The following is a 23378-nucleotide window of genomic DNA, read 5'->3' as shown; positions in this document are numbered from 1 at the left end:
TTCGATAAACCATGCCCTGGAAATAACAGTCTTTAAGCATCCTTTCCAGGCACATTCCGCGGTTAGGCAGGTGACAGTGACAATCGGTCAGGCTTGTTGTGACTGGCGGCCATCGACTGTCCACGACAGCCAATCAGAGCTTGGAGCCACTGAGCTGCACCAGTTGAAGATTAACGAAACCTCAACAAGGGCCGACTGGGGGCTTAAGTCGGAGAACCGAGTGATCCCGAACAGCGATCAGTCAGAAGGGAGGAGCGGATCACTGACGCCCAGTCCCTCGCTTTCAGACCTTGGTCGCTGGCGCAACGCCCACAGGACGGCCAATCAGCGGGCGCGCGGCGACATGCCCGAGAGCCGCGGGGTTGGGGGGCGATGAGGAGGCGGGGTCTGTCCGCGCAGCTGAAAGGTGGGTGCTGCGAAGAGCAAGGCCGGGTGAGGCGGTCTGGCGACCTGGGTCCGCGAAGGGAATGGCTCGCGCTCGCAGCCGACCGGGTTGGGGAGTGGGGCGCGCGCGGGGTGAGCGGGGGCGCGCACGGGCTGCGGCAGGGTCACGAGATGCCACTAGGCTGAACCTACGCGCAGCGGGAAGCGGTGGGGAGAGGTTGGGGACCGAGTACCGGGCTGCGGAGGTGGCCCCCTCCGAGCTGGTGGCTGAGGGAAGAGGGGATACTGTTGCCATGGCAACGCATGTGTGCAGACTGGTGACTCTTCACCTTTCGAGTGTGCACGCACCTTAAACCCGCCCCCTTGTCCACCCTGGTCTCAAACGATGTCAATCACCTACGGCTCACAGGCGGCTGGGCCGGGCTGGGCTGGGACCAGCGCAGAAATAACCTACTTCGGCAGCTTTATCCGCATCCACGACCTAGCTAGTCTCAGCTTTCCCTCCCTCCCTCTGTCTTGTCCACTGGCAGAGATATTAAGCTCGCGCTGGGGCACTGGGTACAACAGGCCTTTGCGGTTGTGCCAGTTCGCAGAATGGACATTGGGTACAGTGCAGCTGCCTCATCCCGGGAACCGGTACCGTAGAGATGCTGTCTCCTGAGGGACCAGGGGTATCCCCCAGAGGGATTTTTTTTCTCTTTTTTCTTTTTATTGATTCTAGAGAGAGGGTAGAGGAGGGAGAAAGAGAGGGAGAGAAGAATCGATGCATTGCCTCTTGCATGCTTCCTGACTAGGGACTAAACCCAGGCATGTGTCCTCACTGGGGATTGAACCTATGGCCAGAGACAGAGGGACTTTTTTCTTTTTTTAAAGGCAGCCAACACAGAGCCTGTGCATAACAAATACTTAGAGAATGCGTATTGACTGACTGAATAAAGACCACAATGACAGCTTTCCATTCCATGGACCGGCGCTGCCCAATAGAAATATAATGCGAGCCACATACCATATACTAATTTTACATTTTCAAGTAACCACATTTAAAAAAAGTAAAAAAACAGGTTAAGTAAATTTTAATGTATCTTATTTAACCCGATGTATCTAAAATGTCAAAATTAAATGGATATTAATTTAATTTATCAATATTAAATTATTGGTAAGAGATCTTAAATTTCATTTTCATACAAATCCCTCAAAACCTGGTGTGTATCTCACACTTACAGAACATCTCAGTTTGGGCCAGCCACATTTTAAGTGCTCATTGGCCATATTTGGCTAATGGCTACCGTATGAGACTGTACTACTATAAACATATATGTGTGTGAGTTGTGACCAAATACATGGAACTCATTAATATTCTTTGAAGCCCTCTTATATGAAAGAGGACACTGTGCAGTGAGGTAACAAAAAATATGAAGCGTGGTCTTTTTTCTCAGGAGCTTAAAGTCCAGCTGGGAAAAATACACCTCCAAAGATTAAGTTGAATTTTAAATGCACACGAGTAAGGAAAGATTGGCAAACAAGATGGATGATAATTATCCTTAGGAATTCTAGGGAGGGATATTTCAGGCTCATGCCATAGAAGAAGACTTGAATCTAATCTCGAAGGATGGGTAGCACTTGGACTGCTGGAAAAGATGGAGAAGGTGTTTTGGTTCAGTGGAACTGATCATAACTTCTTTTGTTTTTAGGGTTGAAAATTTGTTGAGTCCTGAGGTGTTCAAACTGAAAAAGACTTTCCTCTCTCACTGGCAATCTCCACCATGATTCATAGCCTTTTCTTGATCAACTCCTCTGGAGATATTTTCCTGGAGAAACATTGGAAAAGTGTGGTCAGCCGTTCTGTTTGTGATTACTTTTTTGAGGCACAAGAGAGAGCAACTGAGGCAGAAAACGTACCACCAGTCATCCCTACCCCTCACCACTATCTCTTAAGTGTATACCGGCACAAGATCTTTTTTGTGGCTGTGATCCAAACAGAGGTCCCACCGTTATTTGTCATCGAGTTCCTTCACCGAGTAGTGGACACATTTCAGGTGCGTGAACGTGAGGGGATTCATACATGTAAATGATGTATCTTTCTTATTCTGTTTCTATTGTATTCAGTCTCAATTAAGGAACTTTTTAAAAAATTGAAACTGACATTGCTCACTTCCTCTCCTATCTGATAAGATTCTACTTATTGAATTGGCTGCCTCTAGAATGATGAATTGAGTACTTTTGAACCTCTGGCATGAGAAAGCCACCCTATTCGGTATGATTGTGTGTGGTCACTTTAGTTCTGGAGATTGGAATTGTCTTACATTTTGTTCACAAATCAGAGGACTTTTGTTTTTTAATAGTGGACCTGATGCTGACCATTGTTAATTACATTGCTTTGAGTGCATCAAAAAGTGATCAGTGTGTGTGTGTGTGTGTGTGTGTGTGTGTGTGTGTGTGTGTATTTTAAAAGTAGAAAAGCTAAGTTAGGCTTGTTTTCACTCTCCCTGGCAGGGGTAATTTGCAAACCAGTACTTCATCCTGGGTTTGCGGTGCTTATCCCCAGCACAGGAGCTCGTTGTTGCCAATTTAAGATTGAAAAATCTTCTGGACCCCAAAGAATTTGAGTAACACATTTTACAAGATACAGTTTTCATTCTGAGTTTTGCTTTCAGGGATAGATTTGAAGGTCTTAGGGAGCAGGAGGTCGGCACCATTTATAGCACAAGATTTTAGGCTGTCCAGAGTCTTGATTTCGACAGTGGAATCCCCTCCTAAAAGACTTGCTCAGCTCCTAACTGTTGTGGTAGTTGTATAACTCAGAGGATAAATGAGAATCAGGGGCTCTTTGGTTCAACTTCGATGTCATGTGAGGTCTGGAATTAATCACATGAATACAGAAATTGTGGAACTGAAGAAGAGGAGAAGGAGGACCTACATGTTACGATAAATATTGAAAAACAAGTCAAAGGGTCCTTTCATTTGCACTTATATCAAGATCACATGTCTGGAACAGCTTTGATGCCAAAGGAATTATATTTTATAATTTTCCCACAGATACTCTGTGGTAGTATTATTCTGGGATTCCAGTCTCATGGGGCATATGGTTCCTTCACGCAGTGAAAACCTGAGACTTAAGAAGCCCAGTATGTGGAGGAACTATAAGTGAGAGAAGCCAGTAGTTATGAACTTACACCACTCTAACTGGGCCCTGTTATGATTTCCACATATGACTTTTTATCCCATTCTAAGATTAACAGTCACATTGGTGAAATAAGACATCGGCTTCATATTGCCGTACTGGTATTATGTAACTAATTAGAAGACAGGAAGTGAGAAAAGTTGTTTAATTCAGTTGAAACCAAAGAGGAATTTGAGAAAACAGTAAAGTTGCTAGTTTAGAAATTTGGGACTTCAGAGCTTGTCATTTTTGACACAATTGTTAAGAGTAAATGGAAATATCCTGATTTTGGTGTCTTTCTGATATGTGTTCTTTCTGGCTGTATTATATTTCTAGAACTAGTATAATAACGGAGGCGTTTCAGCTATAGAGTTACAAGCACTTTTGCTCTAGCACTTCATCATACTTACAAGTCTCCTTTCCAACTGCTGAGTTCACATTCTATAAAGTCCAGGGAGGTGTGTTATTTGTTTTTCAAAATAAAATCACTCTTGGGAAGGAAATGTGTAACTTTTTGGTCCTTAAATTCTCATTTTTAAAGAAGAAATCTTTTTGTTTTAGAAACATATTCCCAAGAGCTCTTAGATTTGGAATGGCTTCAATAATTAACATTATCTGATATAATTTAGATCACATCTAGAGTCTGCCATCAATTTTGGATATCATAATTTGAGAATATTGGAAAACTAGAGCATATTCAAAGAAATGGCAAGATGGTGAAATGATCTAGAAACTATACGTTGGCATGAACAGTGGAAAGATCAAACAGGGAGTTTAGCCCTAAGTAAAAATGTTGAAACTGGTGTGGCTCAGTTGGTTGGGGCATCATCCCATACACCAAAAGGTTGCAGGCTTGATCCCAGTCAGGGCACATGCCTCGGTTGTGGGTTTGGTCCTTGGTCCGGGTGCATACCAGAGGCAACCAATTGATATTTCTTTCTCATGTTGATGCTTCTCTCTCTACCTCTCTTCCTCTTTCCCATACTCTCTCTCTCAGAGCAATGAGAAAATGTCCTCAGGTGAGGATTAAAAAAAATATTAAAGTGAAATCCTGTAGTTGTCTTTAAGTAGCTGTGTGGCTAGTCTATAAACTTGTTCTATAACAAAGATCTAGGAATCAGATTTCAGATTAGCAAGAGAACTTTCTAATAATCAGAGCTGTCCATAAATAGAATGGGCTTTCTCAAAAAGGGGTCAATCTCCCTTCAGTGGATGAATTCAAGAATGCGGTGTGACTGTCTCAGAGGTCCAATAAAACACATGACTGACATTGCTAGAAGGGCACACTAAATGGCCACAAATATTTCTTTCTAAATCATTTTACCATCATGCATTTCATTTTACATAGTGCTTTATAGTTAACAAATATATTATCATTTATCATTTAATCCATCATGCTCAGTTCTTATAGCATCCTTGTGTGTCCAGTGGTATTATCCTGATTATCCTATTAAAGAAATCAAGAACCAAATTAGTTAGCATGACCTAAGCTAGTAATCTAGTAAGTGACAATTGTAACCCAGGTCTTCTGATCTGGAATCCAGTGCTTTTTCCACAACCCAGATAATTTAGTATATAAGTTTAGCCTTTGTTAATAAAAGGACGAAGCATTCTTAGAATCATAGCATCTTAGAGTAGGGATGATACGAAGTGATTTTCCGGTGTGCTAGCTCTTCCCTCTCATTTTATTTTATTACCCTCTAAATTCTTATTTGCTGCATGAATGTTAAGGAATAGCACACAGTAAAGGATTCAGCAGATTGCCAGGTCCAATTTATGTCATATCAAGTATTATCATAGTTCTTTCTAATTCTTGTTCATAAGCACATACAATAGTTTAGATTGTTTTGTATTCTATGTATTTTATCTAGGTGAAGAAACTAACCCAAAGAGGTTAAATGACTTAGCTCTGTAGTTTATAAAAGAATTTAGTAATGACCCTAGTACTGTAACTGTTCTTTTTAAGAGAACTATGGTTCTGCTTCATTCCCTCATTGTAGAAGAATATCTCAAACATTGAGTAAGCACATACGGGCAGAACTAGATCCATATTGTCTGGGAACACTCTTTCACTTATGACAGTCTCTGAGTGATAAATATATATATTGTATTTTCAACAGGATTATTTTGGAGTCTGTTCAGAGCCAGTGATCAAAGACAATGTGGTTGTGGTTTATGAGGTATTGGAAGAGATGCTTGATAATGGGTTTCCACTAGCTACGGAGTCAAACATCCTCAAAGAGCTGATAAAGCCTCCCACTATTCTTCGAACAGTTGTCAACACCATAACAGGTATGGACAAAGGGGAAACCCACAGAAAGCAGCTGCCGTAGTGGGTGTGGCTTGGTCTGGTGTCTGCATTGTTCTGAGTGCTTATCTTTGGGGATCTCAAATGTTCAGATGCTTTAATTTTGCTTTTTATAGTCTTGGAGTATGTCCTGAAAGAGATTTCAGTTATGTAGAAAATATCCTGATTTCAATGAAAAAATGAAGTATTCTCCTTTAAAAATCATTTTTTTCTGATTTCAGAAGAAACACATTATTATTGTAGAAACGTTGGAAATACAGAAAAGCACAAAGAACATGGATTAATTCTTACTTGCACCACACTTTTAACATACTTCTGTGTCTATTTTTTTGTCTTTTCTAGACACATAGATTATGGATAGATGGATGGAATTTTTAACAACTCTTATACATATATTAAAACTTAACCTTTTATCAATATTTTGTGAACACTTTCATTAGGACAACTATTCTTACATAATTTTCAGTGACTTTACAATTTCCTGCCATATGGAATAGAACCTACATTATTTACTCAGTCCCAGTTTAAGAAGTCTCTGATTTTTTGTTCTTTTAAATAAGAAAAATCAGCATTCTTATACTTAAATCTTTGTGCACATCTAGGGTGATTTCTTTTCAGTACTAGAAATAGAAGGGCTGGACCAAAATGTGTGCATGTTTTATGGACTTTAATGCATTGTGCCAAATTGCCCTCCAGAAAATTTATGCCAATTTATACTTGCAGTAGCAATTTCTATGCACCCTGGTCAACCCTATTATCATTATTATTATTATTAAATTAAAAAACTTTGATAGTTTAGTGATATATTATTATTTACACACTCATTTTTTATTACTAAGGAAATTAAAAGCTGTTCAAGTGTTTATTGACTGTTTTTCCTCTATAGTGAATTACTTTTTTGTGTTGAAATGTTTTTATTTTTTATTCTAATTTAAAATAATTCTTTCATTTAAGGATATTAAACCACCACATACAGGGTCTGGCACAAATAATACCGCCTCTTTATTACAAAATCATAAGCCTGTAGTTCTGTAACATAACAATATCACACTCAAGCGCACCATATGACATTTTAGGTGAAATGTTCACATTGCTGTCCATCTTGTGTAAGACATTCACACACCCTACCAAAGACACTCACGCAAGCCTTACTTCTGCCAGATCCTGTATACTGAAAATAATACACATTGGTTGGTGGAAGCTCTTTATATATTTTGAATGCTCTGTTACAAGTATTCAACCTGTCTTGTCATTTGACATTGTGCATGGTATTGCTTGTGTAGCCACATTTAAAAATGTTTGATTTAGTAAAGTTAATCATTCTTCTTAATTAAGGTTTTACATTTTGGGTCTTGCTAAATATATGAATGAGGTTTACAAGGAATTTGATAAACTGATTGATAAATACATTTTAAAAGGAATAAATATGCACAATAGCCAGGATGTTTTTGAAAAAGAATTACAAAGGGGTTGGAAGGATTTCTCTGTCAAATAGTATCAAGATATACTAAGTTCATATGGTACACAAGGCAAAAACTCATAGAAAAGATATGAGTTATAAAAAGAGAGATATAAAAGCCAAGACAGTTTTGAAATAAATATTAAAAAAAGAACAAGAGACTGTGTCCTATCAGATACAAGATATATCATGAAATTTTGGTAATTTAAAAATACAGTATTTGCCCAGTGATAGGCAAATATAACTGGGATGAAATAGAAAGTCCAGAAACAGACCCTTGCATTTATAGAAATTTGGTATAAATAGATGTGGTCATATATCAAATCAGTGGACCAGGGGCCAGTTGTTAAATATATTGTACTGGGAGAATCAGCTTTAATATAGAAAAAAATGAAGTCTCTCTACTTATTCTATACGCAAAATAAGATCCAGCTTGATGTAGAGTTAAACACAAACTATATAACTGTTAGAAGAAAACATAAGAAATGTCTTTTTGATCTTGGAGAAGGGAAAGTCTTTTTTAAAAACTGTGTATTTGTCTAATTCTTTTACAATTTTATTTTTGGATCTAATTCTTTAATCTATTTGGAAATTATCTTGGTAATTAATATAAGGCTCTATGTTTATTTTTTCAAATTGCCAGTCACTTTTCCTAGCACTATTCATTGAATAATTTATCTTTTTCCCCCTGCTTTCAAATGATATTGTTATCTTGTACTTAAGTCATTATGGATTCTGGGACTTTTTTTTTTAGGCTTTCCTGCCTTTTAGCACACTGATTTAATTATTATAGCTTGATGACATGTTTTAATATATAGTGCATTTTTTAAGGAAACATTTGTTGGGTTTTTCAATATTTTGGGCTCATTTTTAAACCTTAAACAGCTTTATTAATACCTGAATCATTTATGAATATTATTAAGTCATTTTCTGGAATCTCACTTTAATCTAGAAAAAAGTATCTGAGAACCATTCTGAAAAGCTGAAATGTTTTGTAAACATGCTGAATATGTGTATGTTTGGTGTTTTTTTCCTTTAGATTAAAAAGATCCAGGTTACAGGAGAAGGAAATACATTTTAAATTAGTTATAATATTTCATAATTTTAGTATAGAACCTTTGAATTAAAAAATATTTTTGATGCTTGTGAGGGAAAACCAAGTCAAGGAGCTGATTTATAACTCTTATAGACAAGGAAAGATCTAATTTGTATTCTTTTCCTCAGTTTCAGTATTGGCATGAGAGAGATTATTTGATGTATACATTTTAATACCTAATGTAAGTGCACTTAAGAATCTACCTCAAACTAGAATACTGTTTTCACCCATGAAAATCTTATATCAATATGTAGATTACCATCTCTACTGAAAGCCAATACATTATTTAAGCTGCAAGCTATTGTGGAATTTGAGAGACCAAGTTCAAGTTACTTTCAAAACCAAAATATGATATCTGTTTCTCAGGTAACTTTTTTAACCTTTATTCTGCTTGAGAAGGCAGACCAGATGGTGACAAGTTTTTAAAGGAGACCAGGTTACCCATCTAGAACTCGGGAAAACTCTTGTCTGTTTTTTTGAAAAATTCTTTAAGTGACTAAATAAATAATGGGAGCATAGAAACATCTAGGAAAGTGTTCTATGATTATTAGATAATTGATTATATCCAGTTATCATACTGGAAATAAATTACAGTAATATTCATTGTCTCAGGAAGCACCAATGTGGGTGACCAGCTTCCCACCGGGCAGCTGTCCGTGGTGCCGTGGAGACGGACTGGGGTGAAATACACCAATAATGAGGCCTATTTTGATGTGATTGAAGAGATTGATGCCATCATTGATAAATCAGGTAGGTGCTTTTAACCTGTTCTCTGAACTATGAAAATGGAAAGAAGTCACTTTCATGCAGTGCTTGCTATTAACAGAATTATCCCCCAATTCAAAATCATTCATTCTAACTTAGTGCCTACTTTGTGTCAATCACTGTACTAGGTACTAGGAATGGACTTAAATCTAATGATGTAGGTGACACGATCATATATGTAGAAATCCCTAAAGATTCAACAAAAATCTAATAGAACTAATAAATTCAGGAAAGTTGTAGTATAAACAATAAACATACAAGAATCAGTGGCATTTTTATATTCAAACAACAAACTATCATAAAGGAAACTAAGAAAACAGTTCCATTTATGACAGCAACGCAAAGAATAAAATACTTAGAAATAAGGAATAAACTTAACCAAAATGTGAAAGATTTGTACATTAAAAATTATAAAACATTAATGAAGAAAATTAAAGAAGACACAGATAAATGGAGAGACATCTGTTCTGGCTAAGATGGAGGCATAGGTACATAGGCTTTGCTTCTTGCACAACCAAAAGAAGGACAATGACAAACTTAAAAACAAAAAACACCCCAGAACTGCCAGAAAATCAAACTATATGGAAGTCTGACAAACAAGGAGTTAAAGAAGAAACATTCATTGAGACTGGTAGGAGGGCTGGGGATGGGCAGCTGGGTTGGAGAGGACGTGCAGCAAGGCAGTGGCTAGAGGGCTGAGTGGTCCCACATATGCCTGTGGATAAACCGGGAGGAACAACAGGGGAGAGAGACAGACAGTGCAACCCAGGGTGCCAGTGTGGGACAAGAAAGTCTCCAAACCTCTGGCTGTAAACACCTGTGGGGGTTGCAGCAGCAGGAGAAACTCCTGGCCTCACAGGAGAGTTTGTTGGAGAGACCCATGGGGTCCCAGAATGTACACAAACCCGCTCACCCAGGAATCAGCCCCAGAAGGGCACAATTTGATTGTGGGTACCAGGGCAAGTGACTGATAGCCAGCCAAGAGCTGAGCAAGTGGCATTGTTCCCTCTCTGACCCCTCCCCCATATACAGTGCCACAAATCAGCAACCTGGGTTTCCCAGCCCTGGTGAATACCTAAGGCTCCACCCCTCCCAAAATAACAGGCATTCAGAGACAAAGAAATATGGCCCAAATGAAAGAATAGATCAAAGTTCCAAAAATAGAACTAAGCAATGAAGAGATAGCCAACCTATCAGATGCAGTTCAAAACACTGGGAATCAGGATGCTCACAGAAATGGTTGAGTATGTTTGCAAAATAGAGGAAAAAGTGAAGGCTATGCAAAATGAAATAAAGAAAAGTATACACGGAACCAACAGTGAAGGGAAGGAAACCAGGACTCAAATGAACGATTTGGAGCAGAAGGAAGATACAAACATTCAACCAGAACAGAATGAAGAAGCAAGGATTCAGAAAAATGAGGAGAGGCTTAGGAGCCTGTGGGAAAACTTAAAATGTTCCAACATTAGAATCATAGGGGTGCCAGAAGGAGAAGAAGAAGAGCAAGAAATTGAAAACTTATTTGAAAAAGTAATGAAGGAGAACTTCCCCAATCTGGCAAAGGAAATAGACTTCCAGGAAGTACAGGAAGCTCAGAGCCCCAAAGAAACTGGACCCAAGGAAATACACGCCAAGGCACACCAGAATTACATTACCCAAAATTAAAGATAAGGAGAGAATCTTGAAAGCAGCCAAGAGAAAAGGAGACAGTTATCTACAAAGGAGTTCCCATAAAACTACCAGCCGATTTCTCAAAAGAAACCTTACAGGTAAGAAAGGGCTGGAAAGAAGTATTCGAAGTCATGAAAGGCAAGAACCTACATCCAAGATTACTTTATCCAGCAAAACTATCATTTAGAATGGAAGGGCAGATAAAGTGCTTCCCAGGTAAAGTCAAGTTAAAGATGTTCATCATGACCAAGTCCTTACTATATGAAATGTTAAAGGAACTTATCTAAGAAAAAGAAGAAATCAAAACTATGAACAGTAAAATGACAACAGATTCATAACTATTAACAACTGAACCTAAAAAAAATAAACTAAGCAAACTACTAAACAGGAACTGAATCACAGAAATGGAGATTACATGGAGGGTTATCAGTGAGGAGGGGAGGGAGGAGAATGGGGAAAAAGGTACAGGGAATAAGAAGCGTAAGTGATAAGTACAAAATAGGGGGAGGTTAAGAATAGTATAGGAAATGGGGAAATAGAAGCACTTATATGTACGACCCATGGACATGAACTAAAGCAGGGAACGCTGGTGGGAGGGGGGTGGAGGGGAATAAAGGAGGAAGAAAAAATGGGACAACTGTAATAGCATAATCAATAAAATATTCTTTAAAAAATAGACACCTGTATTCATGGATTGGAAGAATTAATATTTTTATAATGTCAATAATACCCGAAGGGTTCTACAGATTCAGTGCTGTCCCCATCGAAGTCCCAATGGCATTCTTTGTAGAAATTGGGAAAAAAGTCATATGGAACCAAAAAAGACCCCAAGTAGCCAAAGCAGCCTTCAGCAGGAAGAATCAAGCTGGAAACTTCATACTTCCTGATTTCAAAGTATATTACAAAGCTACATTAATTAAGACAGCATGGATCCGAAATAAAGACAGATATATATATATATATATATATATATATATATATATATATATACCCATGAAGCAACATAGAGAGCTCAAAAATAAAACCACACATTTATAATCAACTGATCTTCAACAAGAATGCTGTGAATATACAATGGGGAAAAGACAGTCTCCTCATTAAATGTGTTGGGGAAACTGAATATCTGCACACAGACCAATCAAACTGAACCCTTACCTTACACTGTATACAAAAATCAACTCAAAATGAATTAAAAATGTAAACATAAGAGACAAAATCAAAAAACTACTAGAAGAAGAGATGGGGAGAAAGCTTTTTGATATCTTTGGGCAATGTGTTTTTAGATATGACACCAAAAGCAAAGGCAACAAATGCAAAAATAGACAAATGCGATTGCATCAAACTGAAAAAGCTTCTGCATAACAAAGAAACAATCAACAGAGTGAAAAGGCAACCTATAAATAGGAGAAGATACTTGTATACCATGCATCTGAAGAGGGATTAATATCCAAAATATATAGGGAATTCTTACCACTCTAGCAAAACAAAACAAAAAACAAATAATGTGATTAAAAAGTCAGCACAGGACATGACTAGACATTTTTCAAAAGGAGACATAAAAATGGCCAGAGAATATATGTAACAGTGCCCAACAATTACTAATCATCAGGGAAATACAAATCAAAGCTCTAAGATACTGCATCGTACCACTTAGAATGGCCATTATAAAAAGACAAAAGATAAGTGTTGAAATGAGGCAGAGGAAAGGGAACCCTTATACACTGTTGGTGGGAATGTATATTGGCACAACCATTATGGAAAACAGTATGGAGGTTTCTCAAAATGTTAAAAATAGAACTACCGTATGAACCAGCAATCCCACTTCTGGTTATATCCAAAGGAAATGAAGTAAGTATCTTAAAAAAATATCTGCACCTCCATGTTCATTGTAGGATTATTCACAGTAGCCAAGATATGGAAATAACCTAAATGTTTGCTGACAGACAAATGGGTAAAGAAAATGCGAGATAGATCTATACACACAATGGAAAATTATTCAACCATAAAGAAGGAAGGAAATCTTGCCATTTCCAACAATATGGATGAACCTGGATGGCATGACACTTAAGTGAAATAAACCAGATACAGAAAGACATATACTCTATGATCTCACTTACAGGAGAGGAGAGTAGAGGGGTGGTTACCAGGGTTTAGGAGGAGGCACAAGTGAGGAGGTGTTGGTCAAAGCGAACAGAGTTCTGTTCTGCGATGTAAGCAGGCTCTGGAGATTTAATGTATAGCACAGTGACTACGGTTACATTGTTAAAGGATTCCCTTTACCCTGTCTCGTTAAATTAACACATCCTCACTTCACATATGTATTATATACTTGAAATTTGCAGAGGGGAGATTGTAAGTGCTTTTACCACACACACACACACACACACACACACACACACACACAACTGTGAGGTAATGGATACATTAATTGGCTTGATTTTGGTGATCATTTTACAATGTGTGTGTGTATCAAAACATCAAGTTGCACAGCTTAAATATTTACAATTTTTATTTGTTAATTATACCTCAGTAAAGCTGAAAAAAGCAACAAAAATATGACGATGCAGACCAATACTTGTCTCACACTTTTATTGATTTTATTTTATTTTTTCATTTACTTTTTTCCCTAAGTATTTTATTTTTCAAATTATATTTTCTTGATTATGCTATTAAAGTTGTCCTGATTACCCCCTTTTGCCCCCCTCCACCCAGCATGCCCCGCTCCCTCAGGCGACCCCCGCCCCCGCCCTTGTTCATGTCCATGGGTCATGAGTTTAAGGTCTTTGGCTGCTCTATTTCCTATACTGTACTTTACATCCCCCTGGCTATTCTGTAACTGCCTATTTGTACTTCTTAATCCTCTCATCTCTTCACGCATTCTCCCCCACCTGCTCCCTTTTACAAACCATCAAAATGCTCTCCATATCCATGATTCTGTCTCTGTTCTTCTTGTTTGCTTAGCTTGTTTTTTAGAGTCAATTGTTGATAGATTTGGGGTTTTTTTTTTTGCCATTTTATTGTTCATAGTTTTGATCTTCTTTTTCTTAGGTCCCTTTAACATTTCATATAATAATAGTTTGGAGATGATGGACTCCTTTAGTTTTTGCTTGTCTGGGAAACTCTTCATCTGCCCTTTGATTCTAAATTATAGCTTTACTGGTTAGAGCAATCTTGGCTGTCCGTCCTTGCTTTTCATGACTTTGAATATTTTTTGCCAATTCCTGTAGCTTGTAAAGTTAACCAATAAATTTAATAACATTTTTAAAAAATGATGAGCTAGACAAACTCTTAAAGAGAAAAGTAAACCCAGTAATTAAGTCATTGAATACCTATAATATTCCCATTCCAAATAATATAGGAAAACAATAATTATTTGCAAATAACGAAGAGAGGCATGTCATTCACAGGGACAACTGGTCATTATGTGGCATTCCTCAGCATAATGCTGGGGATCTACATCTTCCCCATGATGAGCCTTCAGAGATTCTTGTTAGTAAACATGGGTGAGTGGCAGCTGGCTTTTGGTTCAGTGATGGTATTTTCAGCATTTTTTTGACTAATCATTTCTGAATTCTGCCACTAAATCTTTTTGAAATCTTAATTATGTTCTGAATTGTGTTCCAAATACAAACTTCCGGACCTCTTTATGAAATGCCTTTGTTGTAGCTGCTGCTGTTGTTGATGATGATGATGCTATTTTGCTGTTGACAATGAGGTTATACAAATAAAGGAGACAAGAGAGGTTAAAAAGAGAGAGGAAGAAAGACAATCTATGGCTATAGAAGCTTGTTTAAAGCCTAGTGAGGGAGAGAGAAATGTAAAAAGGTGGAGGATAAGAGAGGTATCCCACCCATATAGGACAAAGTCTAAAGAGGTTATAGTGTTTATGCTTTATCAGTAGAATGAGTAGAAGTTATTAAAACCTTCATGCATTTTTGAGCAAAGTATGTTTCAATCTGGTTTCCAACACTTTAAGATAGGTAAAATATTGTTGGGAAATAAAGTAGTTCAGTATGACTGGACTGAGAAGCATAAAAAAAAAGAAAAGTGAATGATGAAGCTTTAAAACTAAGCATAGCAGCTTTTAATATTAGTCCAAAACTGAAAATATCCCAAATGTCCATTAGTAACAGAAAGGATAAATAGATTTTGATATGGTCCTACAGTGGAACACTATACAACAATGAAAAAGAATAACTATTTATACACCCAACAACATGAATGAATCTCACAGTGTTGAGCAAGAACTCAGATGCATAAGGTTGTGTACATTTATATGAAGTTTGAAGACAGGTGCAACTTAATCTAAGGTAATAGAAGCCAGAATTTTAAGGACTTGGATTAATTAGGATGGGCAAGAGGAGCATACTGGGATGCCAGAAAGGGTTTGCATCTTGATGTGGGTGATTTTGCATGGGCATATACATATTTAAAAATTCATTGAGCTGTACATTTAAGATTTTTGCATTTTACTATAAGTTTTACCTCAATTAAAAAAAAAACCCAAAATAACAACTGGATAGCTAGATCATAAAGAGTCTTGTATGCCTTTTTAAAGAGGATTATTTGGAGCAATTAAAAACTTTTAAGTTGGGGAGTAACTTGAACAGATTGGTAGTTTAAAACTATCAGTCTAGCTGCAGTGTGAAGAATGGCTTGAAATGGGGTAAGATCGAAGGTAAGGAAAGGAGGAAGCTGTTGCTGAAGTCACAAAATATAGCTGTCCACAGTGGTAGTGAGGGTGGAGAGGAATGAACAAGTGATTTAAAAAATAGGAGTCATATAAAAGAGAGGAAATGATCATTGATTGGGTATGGGCAATGAAGAACTAGAAGGTGGTCAAGGATTTTCTGGCTTAGCAACAGGATAGATGGTATCATGAAGATATGGAAACTAGAAGGAGCAGGTACAGGAATGAGGATAATGGATTCACTTTGACGTGTAGAGTTTAAAGTGCCTCTGAGACATCCAAGTGGAGCGATCCAATTGGCTGAGCGGGGAAAAAAGGTTAGGAAATAATCAGCCATCAATGAAAATTGAAGCCTGGAGCAGTAGGTAAAATAACCCAAGGGGAGAGTGTTGAGTGAAAGAAGAGAAGTTCAGAACCAGAAAGTCAGGAACATTTAAAGGATGTGAAAAGAAAGAAATCTGCAGAACGCACTGAGGGAGATAGAAGGGTAGGAAACTAGGAGAGGGGAGGGTTTTGAAAAGGGAGAAGGGGGCCGACAGTGACAAGTGCTACAGAGGGATCCTGTAGGATAAAGACCAAAGGTGCCCACTCAACATAGCAGCAGAGCTCATTGGTGGCCTTAGGGAGAGCAGTTTCTGATAGGAAATTTCCAGAACCCTGAACCATTAGTTAAGATTATGATGTTCTCTTTGATTCTGGTACTAGACTGAAAACTCCTTCAGGCTAATGATCTCATTATTTTTTTTTATCCCCATTACTTCATCTGAGTATCTCATACTTGATATGCAGTTGATGAATATTTGGAAGGATGGACAATGTTAGGTGGACGGATCGGATGGATGGACAGAAGGAAAGAAGAAAGAGAATGAGGGAGAGGTGGGGGAAGGAAGAGATGGAAGGAGGGAGGGAAGAAATGAGTTGGGAAGAACAGAAGAGAGTTCAGTAACCTCTTACCTTCCTCTTGTCTTGTCCTGGTCTCAGGTTCCACCATTACTGCTGAGATCCAGGGAGTGATTGATGCCTGTGTCAAGCTGACTGGAATGCCTGACCTTACGCTTTCCTTCATGGTAAGAACCTGGGCCACAGGTTTAGTTCTATGAATGGGAAATGAAATGCTTTCAGAAAGACAGAGTCGTGAGAGTGAAATGGAACAAAAAAGTATAACGAAGGCTCTGGCTGGTGGGGCTCAGTGGCTTGAGCACAGGCCTGGGAAGGTCTCCAGTTTGATTCCTGGTCAGGGCGCATGCCTGAGTTGTGGGCCACGTGCCCAGTGGGGGGTGCGTGTGAGAGGCAACCAATCGATTTCTCTCCCTCTCTCCTTCCCTCTGCTCTCTCTGAAAATAAATAAGTAATCTTTTAAAAAAATATAAATAAATAAATAAAATATTGAAAAAAGAAAGATAATTAAGGACATCCACCCAGCTGTGTCAGGCTTGACTTTTCTATAAATAACTACAGAATTTCTGTGTGTGCGTATGTGTTTTAGTAAAAACAGCAACTAAATTACTCCCGAAAGAAATGTGGGTATTCAGTTCCTACTTTTTTGCCTTCCCTGCCTGGTAACTATAGAACCCCAGGTTGCTGGATGACGTCAGCTTCCACCCTTGTGTTCGTTTCAAGCGCTGGGAATCGGAGCGTATCCTCTCCTTCATCCCTCCTGATGGAAACTTTCGCCTGCTCTCTTACCATGTCAGTGCCCAGAAGTAAGCAGCCCTTATAATTAAGAATGGAGCGCGTGTGTGTGTGCGTGTGTGTGTGTGTGTGTGTGTGTGTGTGTGTGTGTGTGTGTGTAAACCATATCCATAGTGATTAAGAACTCTGGCTCTTGAGATACCTGGGTTCAAATTCCACCTTCTTTACTTACTGATTGGGTAGCCTCAGCTGAGTTGCTTGCCCTTTCTGTGTCTGTTTTCTTACCTGTAAGTTGAAAATAATAAAAGTGCCTTGTTATGAAGGCTAAATAAGAGAATCTAAATAGTGCTTATCACAAAGTTGGTGCTCATTAAGTTTGCTGCTATTATCTTTGTTGTCATTACTATATGTCTAAATAAGAATATTTTTTTTCTCAAATTGGAATCTGAGTACGCCTGTATTCACCATCCCCCAACCCAAAAGAAGCATTAAATTATACAATGAAAACCATAAAATGCTGCCATTTTTGGTCTTGAACATTCTCTGTAATATGAGTTAAGGGTTTCTGTGAGCCTGTAGTAGGGGGTGTACAGTAGAAGATATGTGGACTGCAGAGAGCTACAAGACCTCGGAGCCACCAATAGCTTTTTGTGTGATTTGGAATAAATAGTTCATAAAAATATCTGAGTGCTTGAGAGCAAAGGCTCTGGAATCAGACCAGCTAGACTTAAGCTGCACCTTCAGTATTTATGATATATGACCTTGAGCAAGTTGTATAACTGAGGTTAAGCATATCAGTATTCATCTGTAAATTCAGGACAATAGCAGTACCTACTTCGTAGTCACTGGAAGATTAAATGAGATAATAGAGATAAAGGATTTAGTATAGTGACTGGCACTCAGGAAGTGCTTAATGTATATATTAGGAACTGTTATTATTCTCTGACTTCTCTATTTCCTCTTCTGTCAAGTCACAACAACTTACCCTACTTCATAGGGTTTTTGTAATAATCAGACAAAAGTCCTATCAAGAAATTATTAAGTGTTCATGATGTATGATGTACTCTCCCAAGTACAAATTGTCAGTTACATGCCACAAAATAAAAGAGAAATATCGTGACTCCTAATTTTTGTTTATAATGCCTTTCCCATAGTAGGCTTAGTATACTCTTTAATTTTGTGGATATTAGTCAAGGAGTCATTAGAAGAGTTAGTTTGCTTAGTAGACAGCATGTTAACTTTATAAAAAGAAAAATATAAAAGATTGCTAGGGGCTTTTACCCATGCTTAATTTTTAAGATGAGTAAGGAAGTAGATAAGGGGGGAAAAGCTGCAACAGGGCAGACAAGGGGGAAAGTTTGCCATTTTTGCAGTACATTAACGAAATGAACTTTTGTTTGTCTTTTTTCTAGTCTTGTGGCAATTCCAGTGTATGTCAAACATAACATCAGTTTCCGGGACAGTAGTTCACTTGGACGCTTTGAAATAACGGTGGGACCTAAGCAGACTATGGGGAAGACCATTGAGGGAGTGATTGTCACCAGCCAGATGCCCAAGGGCGTCCTGAATATGAGCCTCACTCCATCTCAGGGGACGCACACGTTTGACCCAGTTACCAAGGTAGGAGAATAAGCAGGGGGTTTTGAATTGCTGATCTTAAATAGAAGTAATGCTGCTGGAGCTCTTCACGTAGACTTTATACCTTGTCGAAAGGGGTGATTAATCAAAGGGACATTGTTTTTTCTTCGAGATAATTTAGGGTAACATAGGATTCTATGTTGAGAAACACTCTAGAGGCAGGTTATAATATTGTGAACCGATTGACTGAGGTTAGAGCTCAACCACTGCACATGAAAGGCTCCACCATAACCTTTTCTTTCTTTGAAGATGCTGTCTTGGGATGTAGGAAAAATAAATCCCCAAAAGCTACCAAGTTTGAAGGGGACCATGAGTCTTCAGGCTGGAGCTTCCAAACCAGATGAGAATCCCACGATTAACTTGCAGTTTAAGATCCAGCAGCTGGCCATTTCTGGTAAGTGCCCCACAGCATAGGTGGCTTTGAAGAAAACAGAAATGACTCCCTGTTTATCAAGCTTGGTTTCATGACCTGATATGTAATCTGTAGTAAAATCTTTTCTAGCACATTTCTGGGGAAAGTTTATAATCCTTGCTTTGAAGTTGGCTCAAGAGACCTGAATAAAAGTGTCTAGGACACAGAGGAGATGGTAGGCAGGGGTGTTCCCAGACAGTCGTTGAGGCTCCTGGGCTTCTCGCTTTGAGGTTTCCTAGGTCTTCAGTGTGGGAATGCTTCTGCATGCTCCGCTGATGACTGAAAAGGATAATTTCCCCTCCTTTCCCCCAATTTCAGGAGACTTTCACATTTGCTTTTATTATCATTTAGAACCCTTGGGCCTATCCAAGTTGGTTCATCATAGTTTAGACCTACCTTAGGATGATAGTAATAATAACAGCAACCACTTACTGGGCATTTACTGGGTGCCAGGCACTGTTTTAAGCTCTTTTCATCTATTATTTAATCCTTTGAACAATTCTGTAAGATAGAAAGGAGACTATGTGAAATTCCTATTTTCCTTTACCAACAGGCCTTGTCTCATTTAGATGATCAGAATCCACTTAAATTATAAAGTCTTTCATCTTAAAATATTTAATAAGCTTTAAAATTTTATATGGTATAAATTTTTTAGCTTAGTATATTAAGAATACTTAGAAAGCATTCATTTGTTTATTATTTTCCATTATTTATGCATTTGATTATAATTTATTTCATTATTAATTTCTTGATTTTATTATTATTAATTCATGTATTTGGTCCAATAACTAGAGAAATACATACAGTGGTCTTACTTTTACTTTACCCTCATTTCAGTCTGCATACAACTTTCTGCCCTTTTCACTTAGGAACAGGTCTTCTAATAGGATAACTTTTGGTTGCAGAAATTTTTTATCATCCGTGTATGTACCAAGAGTGAAGAATCTATCAGTTTCATGTGTAATGAAACTTTTTCTGGTTCATTGCTACTACTATTTCTATCCTACTGATCTCTTTGAATGGAAATGAATTTAAATAGTTATGCTACCTGCTTCTATGAATTATACTTATGTCATATTCTTCCTTCCTTCCAGGACTCAAGGTGAACCGCCTGGATATGTATGGAGAGAAGTACAAACCCTTTAAGGGCATAAAATACATGACCAAAGCTGGAAAGTTCCAAGTTCGAACCTGAAGGGAGAGTTTTGCAAAGGGAACAGTCACGAACACTTTTTCCTTTCTTACTTGTCTAAGAGTAAAAAAAAAAAAAAAAAAAAAATCAGCCTGTCTCCTAAGTCAGTCCCCTTCTGGACCCACCTGCTCCCTTTTTTCCTTCGCCTTCAGTGCCTGGAACTAATCAAAGGAGAAAAGGGTCGCCAGGGAGGATGGGACAGAACTGAAACACAGCACCAACCCAGTTCTCAAAGAGGAGCTGTATGATGGAGGCCAGAGGGACCTGATACCGTATTTAGCTGTTTTTAACATGGTTACCCTAGGAAAACACTAGCATTTGTTACTTGCTTGGCTTTATTATCTAAAGTCAATGAAAGCCTTCTTTGTTATTATTTTTTAAGGTGGGAGGGAAGGAAGGAAGGAAGGAAGGAAGGAAGGAAGGAAGGAAGGAAGGAAGGAAGGAAGGAAAGAAAGAAGGAAAGAAAGGAAACTTTGGAAGAAAATGAATATTAGTCAAGCAAAGGCCAGTTAAGGATCTGATCTATGAGGGGGAAGAAAGTGGAAACAGTTTTGAACAAGTATGAGGACACAAAGTGAAAGTCGCAAGAAAAATAAGTCCCATGTGGGGGAGGGTTAGAGAGGGTAGAGGTAGTTTCTTTTTGACCCCTTTACTTTCATATATTTAAAAAATTTCTTTTGCACTTCTAGAAATGAACTGGAAATTTCTAAATATAAGTCCACTATTGATATGGAAAACCCCGGTAAAATCAGGTTTTCCCTTGAAGACCATGACTTTATGTGACCAGTTTCAGACACTAGCTGCTGCTTTGCCTTTAGCACTTGGTCTGTCATCTTCAGTGAGAAGGTGACTTGCCCTTTCCCCAGTGGTGGCTGCCAGAAATGCCTCTCTGCCTAACCCACAACAATTCTACTCACTTTACAGAATCTATCAGCTTTTTCCTGTTACCTAAGGAGAGTTTCAGAAAAGGCAATCCAGGGCAACTGTATTTTGTATGTTATAGTATTGGAGTGTAGACAGCCAGCTCATTCTTCATGAAGGTGTAGCCCAACTATAACCCAGTGATTCCTCATTTTCATTTGTCAGTGCTGGACTGCTGCTCCTAGAGCCTCAGCCGTCCTGCCTGAGACTTTTCCTTCTGTAACCCAAAGTAAATAGAATGCTTACCATTGAGGGTGTGTTTCATCCTTGAAGCTGCTCAGTCAAGGTATTTCCTCAGTCTTTTGTTCTCTCTCATGTATTTATGAACAATAGATATCTAACAGTTCATTTTTCTTTTAAGGCTACCCCCTGCCCCCACCAAACGCCCCGAATTTTTTGAATAAAACTAACGGAAGATCGGCCATGTTGATCATGTGTAACTCAATTTCAGAAACATGGCAACTGAAGGATTACCTCAGGCTTTCCCAATGGGTAATTTTTATTCTAGTTTAGTGGGTCTATTATCCATTTAAATATTTATGTAAAAGATAGGTTTTTAAAAATTGTAGCTTAAGTAGTGATAGTGCGCTCTACTTCGTGCATGGAGGAAAATGAAGACCTGTCATCTCCAAACCCTACGATTTTTCTCCAAAGCCTTATATCCAGAATACTTAAGTGTTCTGTTTGTTTGTTTGTTTGTTTTCCTAGTTTTAACTTCCTACTTGCTGGACTTGTTTTTGCTGTAGAGTCATGTTGCTGTGTGGTTTTTCTCTGGGATACATTGTGACTATGCAATGTGTTTCAGATTCCATCACTCTTGCTTTCCTATGTCCCATATACACACCTACCGTGGTCAGGGAGACATCTCTACTGTGGATTGCAGAATACTTAGAATCACTTCTCCCGAGGGCTCTGGAGGATTTTAAAGTTTCACATAAAATAACCAACTTAATCCCTGAATATTTTTAGTTGTTTGAGTCCAGCTGTTTTATTTCCTCCAGGGCAGCTCATCCTAATCTCAAGCGAAGAAGGAAGTTAAGGAGAAATAAAGTATCTAGGGTTATGGGACCTGCAGACCTTAGCATAGAAGTGACTATCGCGGCACGTGTGTAGCTGGCCTTTGGGGCGCAGCGGAGTCTCATTGCTGCCACCCAGCAGTGTGTTAGTGTGAGAAGTGCAGGGTGTCTTGATCAAGCTGTTCAGTTCCATGTGTTTAACATGTGCAAAAGTATCTTCTCTGTTTAATTCTTAATAAAGTTGAGTTTTGCCAGTCCTCCGTGTCCTAAGTGTTTTGTTATTAGGACTAACAATGATGCTATGCCGTGTGTGCCTCAGTAGAAGCAGTGAGGAATAATTCAGGAGTACTTCACTGCCGTACTTTTCAGCCAACTGACCTAAAGCCGTATGTATAGTTTGCTTCTCTAGTCCCCTCTGGAAGATGGGGGATGTTGGTATTAGTGTCATTTTTTTTTTTTAATTCCTCAACCAAGCATATGTTTATTGATTTTTTTTAGAAAGGGGAAGGAAGAGAGAGAGAAAAAAGTTGATGTGAGAGAGAAACATTGATCGGCCGCTTCCCATATATGCCCTGACCAGAGATTGAACCTGCAACATTTTGGTGCATGGGACAATGCCTCAACCAACTGAGCCACCCAGACAGGGCTGTCTGTATTAATGTCATTTTTAAGGTTGTGAGAACAAAGGTCCAGATCAATCATTTTTTCCCAGTGTGTAGAAGACAAAACCATTAAAGCTGCTGATATCTGTTCTAGTGCTTTCCCTATTCTCTTGATCTTTGTTGATTAATTTTGACAAGAAACAGGGCTTCAAGGTCCTAAACATCGTAATTGTAGCAGAGATTTGGAAGATAAGACATTGGGAGTTTTGGTCACGTGTAGACACTGGTGGTTATCCCATAGCTGTACTAATTTCCCTCTGTAAATCCCTCATGGCCATAAAGAGATTTTAATCCTTCTTTCTATTGACTTACCGCAGTGTGTAATTTCCGTTCTAGCTATCTTAGTCATTCATATCTCTTCCCTTGGCCTGG

The 23378-nt window shown here is 38.5% G+C and overlaps 1 protein-coding gene across 1 annotated transcript; it reads left to right on the top strand.

Annotated features, from left to right (window-relative positions):
• Window positions 1-314: 314 nt before the first annotated feature.
• Window positions 315-22425, top strand: AP3M2 (adaptor related protein complex 3 subunit mu 2). Its single transcript, XM_054565960.1, has 9 exons — window positions 315-406; window positions 2076-2420; window positions 5665-5836; window positions 9020-9157; window positions 16515-16600; window positions 17103-17236; window positions 18578-18785; window positions 19053-19197; window positions 20310-22425. The coding sequence occupies exons 2-9, from the start codon at window positions 2148-2150 to the stop codon at window positions 20408-20410; spliced, it is 1257 nt and encodes a 418-aa protein (XP_054421935.1). The 5' UTR covers window positions 315-406; window positions 2076-2147; the 3' UTR covers window positions 20411-22425.
• The last annotated feature ends 953 nt before the right edge of the window (window positions 22426-23378 follow it).

This window comes from Pteronotus mesoamericanus, unplaced genomic scaffold (genome assembly GCF_021234165.1).
Source record: "Pteronotus mesoamericanus isolate MK-2021 breed Mesoamerican mustached bat unplaced genomic scaffold, CSHL_Meso_final contig_169, whole genome shotgun sequence".
Classification (NCBI taxonomy): Eukaryota; Metazoa; Chordata; class Mammalia; order Chiroptera; family Mormoopidae; genus Pteronotus; species Pteronotus mesoamericanus.
This window is presented reverse-complemented; position numbering and strand designations above follow the sequence as displayed.